A 13,383-nucleotide genomic window follows, 5' to 3' on the forward strand; every position below is an offset into this window, starting at 1 on the left:
GTAATGAATAGCAAATCATTGAAAGGCTAGGAGCAGGACCAGTTTCAGCGTTAAGTCTGAGGAATCAGACTTTAGAAAGACACCAAAACGCAAGTGTGAAAAAGAAAAGGGTAGGGAATGAAAACCAATGACCTTCTCAAGAGAAAAAAAAGTCTAACATGCTGACAAGGCCCCCAGATTTGCAGCCTCTGTGATGATTAAATATGTGACCAAAAAGGGAAATTCTGTAGTGGAGGACAATATTTGGAACACAACTATGATTTCAGAAAAGAAGTTGAATTATGACACCAGCTAGTGATAATTATAATCGTTAAAATTTCACAAGATCACTGCAGGAAACAGGGTGAAGAGAAAAAAAGCAAAGGGTAGACTGACCCCGGGCAAGCAACTACCATTATAGATCAGAATGTAGTCACTGTAAGAGAGAGAGGGAAGAAAAAAGAAAAATAGGAGAACTAGTTAGGTGTCATGGGGGCCTCTGAGGGAATATACTCACAGACTCATGATTCCTGGCTGGGATAAAAAGGCCATGTTGAGAAAATGAAAGAGGCCAAAACCTTCAGTGTTTCTTATTTTAATGGCAAGATATTACTAAATCAAACTTTTATAAATACACACAAAAAAAGAACTTTAATATATACATACAGTTCCATCTGAACCATTATAAAAACAAATCCTACTCTAAATACTGGATGTACACACTGCCGTATGTTACAAATTATTCTATTCTAGAAATAGCAGATTTGACCTGGTCCAAATTCAGCTCTTTAAAAAGTATCCTCTTTCCAAATACAGTTCTTATGTAACATTTAATTTTTCTGCTTGTCCTATGTTGTTTTCAACGACACAGCTAGTTTCTGTTTTTCTACACACTGTTCCCTACATTTTTTTAAAGCATATTTTATTTCAGAGTGCAACAGAAACTAGCTTTTGGCCTAGGAAGCCACTAGGAAGGTAAGCCACTAGGGAAGAGCATCACTGATGACACTGCGTGCCTCCTGGGACTGTCGGTCACTGACCTCTTGTCTGCTGTCCAAAACTGGGATGAGGCACAGCAGTTTGATTCTGTCTCAACAAGTACCAGACTGAAAGTCAGACGGCTTGACAATGCATTCTGACTTTGGTTACCAATTTTAAATATTGGTCAAGGATTCCTGACAGAGGTCAAGCTAATGAGCAAGATTAAACTATTGGAGGCGGGTATAATTGCATTTTCTCTTTTACAAGCCTAAAAGCATCATGGTGTGTTTCAGAGCTGCTTCCTCTACAAATTTTGCATCCACATTGTCATGTCCTTCAAAAGCATACAGGGCTGGGAAAAAAACAAAAAGAGAGAGAGAGAAAGAGAGAGAGGAGAAAAGAGTTACTATGAAGCCATGGAACTTCTATAACATTGTGCTCGCAGCTCGTTGAAATTGTAATTCTTTTATATTTTGGTAATACACATTATTCTGAAAATGTGTGGTTAAAATTTATCAAACCTCAGCCCTAAGCAAGGTCATTTGCAGCAACCAAATGGGTTTTGAATCTCTTAAATCCTTTTAAAACCTCAAAGGTGATTATCCCTTTGGTAATTTACTCTAAGAACTAAATTGTACATTACAAACTAAGACCAACTGCAGAAAGGACTAAGTTGTAAGTAAGGGGTATTCTGGAAAGAAAAAGCTACACAGAAATGAATTGGGACTGATGTGTCAAGAGAACAGCAGGGAAATGCTAAGAGTGGAGGAATGAAATTACCTTGATTGGAGGATTCTATGTCTGTCAGTATTTCAACGAAGTAGTTCAGAGGCAGAAATTCCACACTGAATGACGACTTGTGAATCACGGAACTTGGGGGCTAAAAGAGAAACCACTTCTGGTATCAGTTGAATCTCCCCAACATGCACAAACTTACAAAAAGGGCACAGAATGACAATTGCTGCCTATATGGATACATTGAAGTGGGCAGACAGGCTCCAAAGAACATTTAGTGGGGCTGTGCTTTCCCACGGACTCACCTTTTTCTTATAGTTCTGCAGCAGTCTCTTCACGTGGTTCCGGGAAATAATGTTAGAGCTCATAGGATGGTCCCAAAGTCGACAGATCTTCTGACCAATAAGCTTTTATGCAAATTGAAAAATATGTAGAGGGGGAGTTTTAGGGCAGTGGAAACACTGTATGATACTATAATGATGAACCCATTGCATCATACACTTGTCCAAACTCACAGAATGAACAACACCAAGAGTGAACCCTAATGTTAACTATGGACTTTGGGTGATTGTGATGTGTCAGTTAGGTTCATCAGTTGTAACAAATGGACCCCTCTGGTGGGGGATGTTGATAATGAGGGAGGCTATGCGCATGTAGGGGCAGGGGGCATATGGTGAATCTCTGCACCTTCCACTCAATTTTCCTGTGAACCTAAAACTACTCTAAAAAAATTAAGTCAATAATAACAATAAAAGAACGGAAAAAATATAGAGAGGAGAATATAGCTTACAGTGCATTAAGTAAATGTACCTTGTATCTATTTATAATTTTAAAAGAATGGGGGCGCCTGGGTGGCTAGTTGGTTAAGCAGCCGACTTCGGCTCAGGTCATGACCTCACGGTCCATGAGTTCGAGCCCCGCGTCGGGCTCTGTGCTGACAGCTCAGAGCCTGGAGCCTGTTTCAGATTCTGTGTCTCCCTCTCTCTGACCCTCCCCCGTTCATGCTTTGTCTCTCTCTGTCTCAAAAATAAATAAACGTTAAAAAAATTTTTTTTAAATAATAATTTAAAAAGAATTATTCAAAAGTAGCTAGTTTCGGGTGCCTGGGTGGCTTAGTCGGTTAAGCATCCAACTTCAGCTCAGGTCATGATCTTGCAGTTTGTGGGTTCGAGCCCCACATAAGGCTCTGTGCTGACGGCTCAGAGCCTGGAGCCTGCTTCGGATTCTGTGTCTCCCTCTCTCTCTGCCCCTCCCCCACTCTCTCTCTCTCTCTCTCTCTCTCAAAAATAAACATTAAAAAAAATGAAAAAAATTTAAAAACAAGTAACTAGTCTAAAAGAGAGGCCCTTTATGGTTAATGGCCCTTGAAGAAAGGCCATTTCCTATGAGCTGTGCTTCTGAATTTTGAATAAATACTCCCTTAAATGCAACCCTCAGGAAAGTAGCTTATACACTGATGTTGCCAAATTCTTTTTCTGAAATGGAGTTCATCTGCTACTCTTCAAAATCGGGTACCTGCAACTCTAAGTGATACCTTGATAGGAAACAAAAGTCTGTAGCCATGTTTCTCTGCCAATGTCTTGCCCAGAAAATTATAATTCCCTAAGAGTTTGAGGCAAAAAAAAAAAAAAAAATTAGAGACCGAACTAAATGTTCAGAGGCCTTCCCCAGAGAGATATAGCCATGGAAAGTATGCTTTGTTTTCTACCCTCGCCTTTGCTTCACTAAGCTGTGAGGAGGAGAGGGTGTTACAAAGGAAGATGATTAGGTCCAGAAAGGCAACGGACATCCCTTTGTGGGAGGACTGTGCCAGAGATACGAGTGTTCAAGGTATGCAAACAGAGCAGAGAGCTGGCCGAGGCTCTCAGGGTCAGGAAGTTTGTGGAGTCCAAGGCTCTGAAGACCTTGCTGTGGAATTTCATATTTTCTTAGTATTTCTGACTCAGAGAGCTAATATCCTCCATAGAAATAAGGAGTGTCTGGATAACCCTTTCTCTCACGTTCCTCATTCTTCCTTCGACCTGGGAATGTTTTCCTGCTGTGGTGGAAATGACAGTGGGAGGAAATGCAGTTTCAGAACCTTCTGACCTCACCTGTATTTAAATTTCTTATCAGTTTAAATGCCAAAAGCACATGTTTCCCTTGTCCCTCCCCTCAGACTCACAGACGTAAATATTAGCGTGGTTTCCTAAGAGGGGAAAATGGCTCAGTGCTTCAGGCAGGCTGTGCCAGGCAGTACAAAGCCAGAGGAACAAGCCCTTTGTGGGCGCAGCAGGGAACGGCCGACGGGTGGGGATGGATGGGATTTCTTGGAAAGGACTGAAAAGTGAAACAATTCAGTTGACTTTAGCCCAAAACAAGTAAATGCTCCCTTTACAAGAAGAAACTGAAGGACGTTCATACCAAGGCTTATGGAGAGAATAAAATATAATTCAGGATTACCGGGGGAAGCCGCACAATGATGCTGAATTTTAGTTTTTCATTTTTCTCTGTATTGTCCAGATCTACAAGAAAGGTAGATTGGCAAATAAAACAAACCTCCACTTTAATATCTGAGCAAGCCAAATACTACTTTAGTGGTTCATTCTGATAACACACATCCCAACCTTGTATTCTCATGTTAAGTCTAACAATACCTTGAAAATTTTAGTTTGTGTCTCTGAATAAAAGGGCTTTGTTTTTATTGAAGCTGTTTCTATATGGCGTGGAACATGGCTGCCAGCCACAGAACAATTTTACTAACTTAAAACAGAAGGCACCTTGAGGAATGGCAAATACTTTAACACACATTAACAAAACTCATCTATAAAATACCACAATGAATAATTTCAGCAAGTGATTATACTAGGGGCTGTCGAGTGCAAATTCATGTAAGCCCTGCATCTCTTAACTTTTCTTGCATTTCAAGCCTAAGTCTGAGATGACAGAGTTAATCAGCTGAAAGTAAGCCATTTCATGACATTTTCTTGAGAAACAAGCCTTCAGAGTCTCGTATCCTCAAGTGCCCCCGTGTACAGAGAAGGAATGTAATAGCTGTGTGTGGACTGAGAAGCCCTTTGGGGCCTCTTGAAGGTCTAAGGCACTTTAAATGAGCCCAAAGGCTGGTTACAGGAAATGAACAGGACCAATGGCATATTACGTGGAATCCATTGCCAAAGGCCAATGAGGATCCCCTTGTTCCGCTACTAAGAATTTCAAGATTTAACGCAGAGCATTCAACAGGGCACAGGGCACTCCTGAGTGCAGCGGGGCCCCGTGTGATCCCACAGGGTCACACCCACGAAGCCAGCCTGACGGTGCTCAGCCTGGAGCACTCTGGCAGTCTGGCACTCTGGCAGACTCAGAGCCTCGTACCTTTCATGAGCCTTGTGACAGCTGTTTCCGTGAGAAGCAACACTCCGCTATCAATGTAATGCAGCAGGTTGTGCAAAGGGAGACAGTGGACACCCAGGATCGTGTGCAGAGTGTGAAAACCTAGCAGAGAGATCAGGAGGGTAAACACAGTCGGCCAGCATCCCAGCCTTCCAGAGGAAAGGAATTCGGTGATGAAGATAAAGCGCTCAGCTTGGTCCCTTGGCACCTAGAGTCAAATAAACGCTGCTAGAAGACAAGGTCCAAGTTTCCTTCTTTGTGTTATCACGACCAAGTAGTGCTCTGGGTACATAGTAAGTTCCCAACAAGAATGTACTGCCTTCACCTCATGTCCCTTCCTAGGCAAACAGACAAAATGCAAGGCCTGCCCAATGAAAAATAGTTTTACAGTTTAATAGGTTTGCGATTCTACAATAAGATGGCAAAAGAGAACAATTAACAAGAATTTCAAACCCCATATGGCCAGGCCAAAAGGCTGATAGATGGGGACCACATTGTTGAAGAGGAAACATTTTGGACCAGAAGAGGACAGTCTATATGCCTGATCTCTGGGTATGCCCTAAAGAAAGGCTTTGGGGGTCTACTTGAAGTAAATTATAAAAAAGAAAAATGTAAATAATATGGTCAGATAGCATATCTATAGGAATTCAACAGAGAAGATGGCCCACCCTCATACCTAAGTCCTGTGGGGAGGGTTACTCAAACACTCAGAAACCTAGAGTTCTAAGTACACTGTTAGCAACACACAATAAAAACAGGGGTGCCTGATGGCTCAGTCGATTAAGCGTCTGACTCTTGGTTTCAGCTCAGGTCATGATCTCACGGTTTGTGAGTTCGAGCCCCGCATGGGGCTCTGCGCTGACAGCACTGGAGCCTTTTCAGGATCCTCTCTCTTTCCTGTCTCTGCCTCTCTCAAAATAAATAAATAAACTTTAATAATAATAATAATAATAATAATAATATAATAATAATAATAATAATAATAATAAATAAATAAAAACAACATCCATGGGAGAAGAAGATAGCACTCCAGCAGATAATCAGAAAAGCCCTCTTGGAAAAGACAGCATAGAAGGGGACCTTTGAAGGGTAAATGCGATTCCTGTGTGTGGAAATGAGGCCAGAGAACATACAGAGTGGAGACAGTTTAAAAAAAAAAAAAAAAAGCCAGGCTTGTCATGAGCAGACCAAAGGTAGAATCCTGCCGTGTTGCTTACTCACCATAGGTAACTAAGCCCCTATGATCCTGTTTCTTCATCCCTAAAATGGAGCCACCAGTACGGTTCCCACAGTGTGGCTTTGAAAACTAGAGCAAAGTCTATGAAGCGCAGAGCACGTGGTAGAACAACAGTGACAAATAACAAACACGTATTGAGGCCTTCAGTCTAGGCACCGGCCAACTTGATCCTCATACAACACTATTAGGTGGGAACTACCTGATTCCCATTTTATAAATGGGGAAACCAAGATCCACAGGCACTAAGAAGGTTGCCCAGAATCATACCATTAGTAAGTGGCAGAGCTAAATTTGAAGGCGGGCTATGGAATTTTAGCCTATAACATTACCCTGCACCAATAACTGGCAGCTGGGTTAACGGGACAACAGGAACAGAGGCCCAAAAGTGAGAAAGTACAGGGCATGTTCAGAAAGCATTAAATGACCCAGCTGAGTTGGAATCAGGTGTATGAGAGGAATGGTAGGAGGTAAGGCTGGAATGGTTAGTTTATTTAACAAATCAGATGCCTTCCAGACAGCAGGCAAGGAGCTGGGTGCACGATAATGAGCAAAACAGACATCACTGCTGCTCCCATCCACCTTCCGGTCTGATGGGAAGACAATCAGATAGTCACAAAATATACATTCTTAAAAATGTGATCAGTTCCATGAAGGAAAAGTGCAGGGTGCCCTGAGTATTGGCAGGGACTAAATGCTGAATGATGGCAAGGAATATCTTATTTATTAGACTCTGGAGAGGGATACTGAAAGTTTCTGAGCAAGATGGAAAAAGGATTTCAGTTTTACTCTTGGAATATTAAAATGGCAACAGGCAAAGAATGGACTGGAGTATCAACACTTTGCTACAAGAGGTATGGAGACTTACAGGAGGCTACTGCATGAACCTGCACCAGAGGTGATGAGGGCATTGACCCTGAAAGAGGAAGGGAGGGATTGGGGGAGACACGTGGCAACAGGTACAGAATTGGAAACTGAGGGGGTGTGGATAGGGAATAACAAAGGATCACAGCCTAATCTTAGGAATTTACATGACAAGGGAATGATGCCCAAAGAGCAGGAACTTGAATTCAGAGCCATCATGGAGTTTTCTGTCTCTGAGCCCATGAATCATGAGCAATGAGGGACTGAGTCCGAAGTTCTGGCCACATCAAGGGTCAGATAAAGTGAGGACTCTGCCACAAACAGATGTTAATGGGCTGACAGCTGGAGGAGTCCACTGGCTTCTCTGAATCCAAAAAAAAAAAAAGTGACTTTTACTAACTAATCAACAACATGAGATTTTTCACATGGATTTGGACATTCTTCCTAAGATTAAAAACTGTTGTGAAATTAGTTCTCAAGAAAAGTTTACCTAAGCGTCCTATAGGTTTCCTGGATTCAAAATCCCTTCTCCAGCCCTGTGTCTGTGTCCTGGAAACCCCTGATGATGCTTCATTCTCTATCCCTAGGGCATAGCCCCACATCCAACAGTCCTTTCTTGGCTGCCTCCACACATCAGCTCCAAGTAACACAGCCAACTGGCTCCAAGTAGGCATCAGTTCCAAGGCAGAGCTTTTGCAGCCCCCGTCCGCATCCTCCGAGGCTCCTGGCCTCAGGTAGCCAGTGAGGGGAACCCAGGCTCCCTTCAAACTACAAATGCTCCAGCTATGGTTAAACCGTGACTTCCTTTTCGGGGTCCTTGTTGCCTTTTCCTCTTTAACCAAATGGATTACAAGTTTCTGACCCTTGGAACTCAAACAGTTCTCACTAATCCAGGAGGCTTGGAAAGCAAGCACACAAACACAAGGACATGGGAAAACACCGGTGTTTACACACACATACACATGCACACCCACGTGATCCAACCTCACTTCACCTCTATTTCCACGTCAAATGAGGGAAACAAAGATTTAAAAGAAGAGGAGAGAGGGATACTGCTCTTACTTGACCCATGGACACAAACCATTAAGTGTACTCCTAATTAGGGGCGCCTGGGTGGCGCAGTCGGTTAAGCGTCCGACTTCAGCCAGGTCACGATCTCGCGGTCCGTGAGTTCGAGCCCCGCGTCAGGCTCTGGGCTGATGGCTCAGAGCCTGGAGCCTGTTTCCGATTCTGTGTCTCCTTCTCTCTCTGCCCCTCCCCCGTTCATGCTCTGTCTCTCTCTGTCCCAAAAATAAATAAACGTTGAAAAAAAAATTCTTAAAAAAAAAAAAGTGTACTCCTAATTATTCTCAGCCACTATGGATAACACTTTTCCACCATGTTTCCCCTCCTTACACATGCCTGTGGAAGAATGTGATGTTCCACAGAAAGTAAAGTCTTCTGATCTCCCAAGTATAATGTTTTCCCCATGAGTCATGTTCATTTATTTACAAAAGAGGCTTGAACATCCACGGTGAACAAATCTGGAAGTGTCAATCATTCCTCTAACAAGTCTTCTGTGTTCATGACAAATAATTAAGAGCTTAAGGCAGAGAGCTATAATACAGTTTTCATGAAATCCCTTTAGTCTTTCTAGAGGGCATCTTGCAATTCAGATTCCATCAGGATCATTTAAAGCCATCTATAATGTTCATGAATGGTCACTTTCAGATCCCTACAAAATCAAAAGACACTCTTTTTGTACCTCCACTACAAGCAGCTCTTATAAGATAAGGTGTATGGATAGAGAAAGCATGAAGGATTCCAAAGCATGAAGGATGTATCACAAATGCTGACAAGCCAAGACTGCTGTGGGGATTCCTGGGCCCATAAATAGTCAATGTTTCAGCATCAACTAATTCAAATGGAATATAAAATTCAAGAGACAGCACAGAATAGTAGCTAAAAGCACAGATTCTGGAGCCAGACTGCCTGGATTTGAATACTGGCTCTGTTGCTTAATAGCTGTGTGACTTTTAGGCAAGTTGCTTAGCCTTTCTGTGCTTCAATTTCATCATCATAAAAGGGGAAGAATCATAAGTGGAACCCTATGAAAGTGCCATTTTTGTTGGTCAAAAACTGGTTGGATATTGACAATTTAATGTGGTTCAATTTAAGTTCCTACCATTTAGGACTGGTATGAAGATTAAATGTGCTTATTTATATAAAGTACTTAGAACAGTAATGAGCATAAAATGGGCACCATACTCATACTGGTTTAAATTTTTTTTGTGTGTTTATTTTTTTTGAAAGAGAGACAGACAGAATGTGAGCAGGGGAGGAGCAGAGTCAGAGAGGGAGACACAGAATCTGAAGCAGCCTCCAGGCTCTAAGCAGTCAGCACAGAACCTGACTCAGGGCTCAAACCCCTGGACTGTGAGATCATGACCTGAGCCTAAGTCAGACACTTAACCTACTGAGCCACCTAGGCTCCCCGATCCTGGTTTAAAATGAATAAATAAAAGAATGAATTACTGGTATATTATTGGATAGATGTATGTGTATAAATAAACAAAACTGGCTGATAAACATTATGTAGTGATAGTTATCATAAAGCTTAACACTCGTCAGAACTTAGATGTAATGAACACAAAGCCGATGGGAGCTTATTTGTTTCGTATAAAGGATACTGATTTATATACACCTGTTCCCAACTGGACTTCTGTTAATTTTTGTAACTGCTCTAATTTCTAGCACAGTACATGGAATGGAATTTAAAAAACCAACAAATTGTTTACTGAATGAACAAATGACCAATTAAATGAATGACTGCGTACGCACATGCCAAGGTTGTTTTGAGGCCTGACTTGCTCCTGTTTCAAAGTCCTAAGGGCAATTTTTAGCTTCCAAGCACATAAGAATCAGCTCAAGTTCTGACACCCAGCCAGACCCACTTCCTTCTGAGTGTTAACTTTCTCAATCAGATAAACTAAGCCTGGAGACATCAGAGAAAGATCTCCATGAATCATCTTCACTGGTTCAAAGTATCTTAGCAAGCTGCATGGGGACCAGCCTAGGCTCCCTAAAGTTAGTGACAAGGCATAGCATAGTTTAATAATTGGAGAGATCTGGTCTGCAGAGAACCAATGTCAGGCCCATCTCTCACGGTGACACCAGATACCCAATTTCTCAGACACAGGAGATCACATCCTTAAACTCATAATGTGCTAAGACTGGGACCACATGAAGAAGAAAAAACAAATTTCTTACAACAAAAGACAAAAGAGCCAAGACTTACCGGGAGGCAGCGGTAAAAACAAACTCTTGGTAGCTTCCAGAATCCTGGTCATGATGTGAAAGACTTTAAATTCAGCTGCACTGGCCCTCCCACTGCTGGGTAAAACGACACAGCCACAGTCAGCCAAGGGTTAATCTCTAAAACCCTGTTTGTAGGGGCACCTGGGTGACTCAGTCAGTTAAGCCTCTGACGCTTGATTTTGGCTCAGGTCATGATCTCAAGGTTCGTGAGATCGAGCCCCGTGGGGCTCTGTGCTGACAGTATGGAGCCTGCTTGGGATTCTATCCTTCCCTCTCTCTCTGCCTGTGCTCCACTCATGTGCACTCTTTCTCTCTCAAAATAAACAAACATACATTAAAAAAAAATCTGTTTTTCTAAGCAGTGGCTCTGAGTACCTAACAGAGATGGAATTCATGCTAATGGTGAAAGGCTAGGCCCTGCTGAAAGCCTCATAAGTATGATGGCGACCGTCAGTCTAAAGCCTAGAATCTAACCAGACAGAAGGCACATAAATGATAAATGGTATTAATTGAAATTCCCCTTCCTAGCAGTCCTGAGCTCACACGTCCCTCCCTCCTCATCAACCACATGTCAGGGAAAGAGGATGGGTGAAGTAACAGGGCGATTCCCTAAATACTGAGTATAGAATTAAGATAGACAGTGTCAGGGCTGGTGACAACTGCTGTCAACTGTTAACTTCCAAAAAAGCTTTGCCCAAACAGGCAGCAGTTAGGGTTGTTTTAACTCTTTGCACACCTTGATAAAAGAGAGCAAGAGATACTTGCGTACAAGTGGGGAACACAGGGGTGAAGACTGTGTTTTCTCCAACTGGTTTCCATTATCTGGCAGACGAGATCCAGCTGGAGGATAAAGACAGCCTGTTAGCCTTTGCCCATACCCTCTCCCTCAGGGGTCCCTATAGCTAGCCCTCCACAGGCCTGATGGGCACACTCAGGGCAGCTGGCATGTGGCCTGTGCCCAGACACAGAACCAGCCTTTCTGCAGTCCATTCTGAGGCACTGGAATCCAAAATGGAAAGACTGAAAATGCACACCAGAGTCTAACAGAGACCCTTCTGTCTATGCAGGCAGTGCCCCAACTGAGCTTCCCCAGCCTGGTTAACAGGCCCTCAATCATAGGCCCTCTGCCATCAGCGAAGGTCAAGTCCAACTGGATTTGTTCTAGGCCTGGTACATGACAAAGGTCAGCGGCTGACAATGAGAAAAAAGGAGACACAGAAGAGAATGGAGGTCCTGAGTGTCGACTGTGGAGTAAGACTGCTTTCAAGTCCAGGTCATACATTTGACTAGTTTGTCAGCAACAGAGCAGTCTCCATGGGGCTGTTGCCAGCCATGAATCCATGCACTACACATGTAGGCTTAAGGACAGGGGGCACAGGGGGCAAATCAGAAAGGATCTCCATACAGGCACAGGCATAAGAGTTTATTCTCAGTGACAGAGATTCTCAGTTTCTCTTTGGCTGAAATCAGGTAAGATAACTCATAAGCAATATAGTCTGGTTCTGCAGCAACTTCCTCCATTTGTTTTAGAAAGCCTGTTTAGCCACCCTCCCGAGAGGATTGGGAGACAAGGCTGTTTGCTGCTGGGCAGGAGCAGGTGGATTTGGCCTCCATCAGTGGCAGCCAAGTCTAGTCACGGGTATTGAGTTTTCTGAGGCAACAGCTCTACCACTTCTGGTCCTATTAGTTCTGGTGGTTGTTAACACAAACTGCTGTTAAAAGTTTTATGTGGGGGCGCCTGGGTGGGTCAGTCAGTTGAGCGTCCGACTGCAGCTCAGGTCACGATCTCATGATCTGTGGGTTCGAGCCCCATGTCGGGCTCTATGCTGACGGCTCAGAGCCTGGAGCCTGCTTCCGATCCTGTGTCTCCCTCTTCTCTGCCCCTCCTCCACTCTCACTTTGTCTCACCCTGTCTCTCAAAAATAAATAAATGTAAAAAAAAATTAAAAAAAAGTTGTATGTGATTAACTGCAAGGAAGCATGACGCCTGAACAAAAATCCTTTAACACATTGGAAGGTGAAATTTAAAGTCAACAGAAGGAATGATGACAGATGGACATGTTAAATAATTGTGTTATTAAAGGACAAAGAAAGCAAGTTAACGTCAGCATGGGAAGATCAAGAACACGTTCATAAATTGAGTTCCTGGGTATAGTTTTACTACAAAGAATTATTATTTAAGAAAGTTTCAGTGCCGGAGAGCCAGAGCTACTCAGTCGGTTAAGCGTCTGATTCTTGATTTCAGCTCAGGTCATGACCTCACGGTTCATGAGTTTGAGCCCTGCATCGGGCTTTGTGCTGATTGTGTGGAGCCTGCTTGGGATTCTCTCTCTCTCTCTCTCTCTCTCTCTCTCTCTCTCTCTCTCTCTCTCTCCACCCACCTGCCCCCCCCCCCCACACAACTGCTTGTGGTCTCTTTCAAAATAAACAAACAAATTTGGGGGGAAAAAAAGATGAAGAAGAAAGTTTCAATGCCCTGCTTGTAAATATCAATATATGAGGATTCCAACCTCTCCTAATGTATTAAAAACTGTGAAATTCAAAGATACTATTTAAAAAGACACTGGTGAGGGGCACCTGGGTGGCTCAGTCGGTTGAGCATCTGACTTCGGCTCAGGTCATGATCTCGTGGTCTGTGAGTTCAAGCCCCGCATCAGGCTCTGTGCTGACAGCTCAGAGCCTGGAGCCTGTTTCAGATTCTGTGTCTCCCTCTCTCTCTCTGCCCCTCCCCTGTTCATGCTCTGTCTCTGTCTCAAAAATAAATAAAACATTTAAAAAAATTAAAAAAAAATGAAAAGACACTGGTGATTGTAATAAAGGCAGAAAACTATAAAAGGTAATAAAATTAAACAAGAAATTCAATCAGGGCTATACCTAATACATATATGCAAACATATATGCTCACACACTGGTCATTTGCA

General features: G+C 42.9%; 1 protein-coding gene across 11 annotated transcripts in view; it reads right to left on the bottom strand.

Annotated features, from left to right (window-relative positions):
• Window positions 1-558: 558 nt before the first annotated feature.
• GSAP (gamma-secretase activating protein) overlaps window positions 559-13,383 on the bottom strand; it is a 91,385-nt gene continuing 78,560 nt past the window's right edge. For 5 of the 11 annotated variants that reach the window (XM_047097009.1, XM_047097011.1, XM_047097010.1 and 2 more), the window contains 7 exons: window positions 11,232-11,302; window positions 10,443-10,537; window positions 5,050-5,169; window positions 4,138-4,199; window positions 2,001-2,102; window positions 1,741-1,840; window positions 559-1,312 (listed from right to left, as the gene is read on the bottom strand). In XM_047097009.1, the coding sequence (XP_046952965.1) occupies window positions 1,221-1,312; window positions 1,741-1,840; window positions 2,001-2,102; window positions 4,138-4,199; window positions 5,050-5,169; window positions 10,443-10,537; window positions 11,232-11,302 (642 nt within the window). In that variant the 3' untranslated portion in view covers window positions 559-1,220. The other 6 variants (XM_047097007.1, XR_006965288.1, XM_047097012.1 and 3 more) reach the window with 6 other exon arrangements.

Source organism: Lynx rufus, unplaced genomic scaffold (genome assembly GCF_022079265.1).
Source record: "Lynx rufus isolate CCGP_SWC_20201006 ecotype Redwood Valley unplaced genomic scaffold, mLynRuf1.p SCAF_4, whole genome shotgun sequence".
NCBI classification, from domain to species: Eukaryota; Metazoa; Chordata; class Mammalia; order Carnivora; family Felidae; genus Lynx; species Lynx rufus.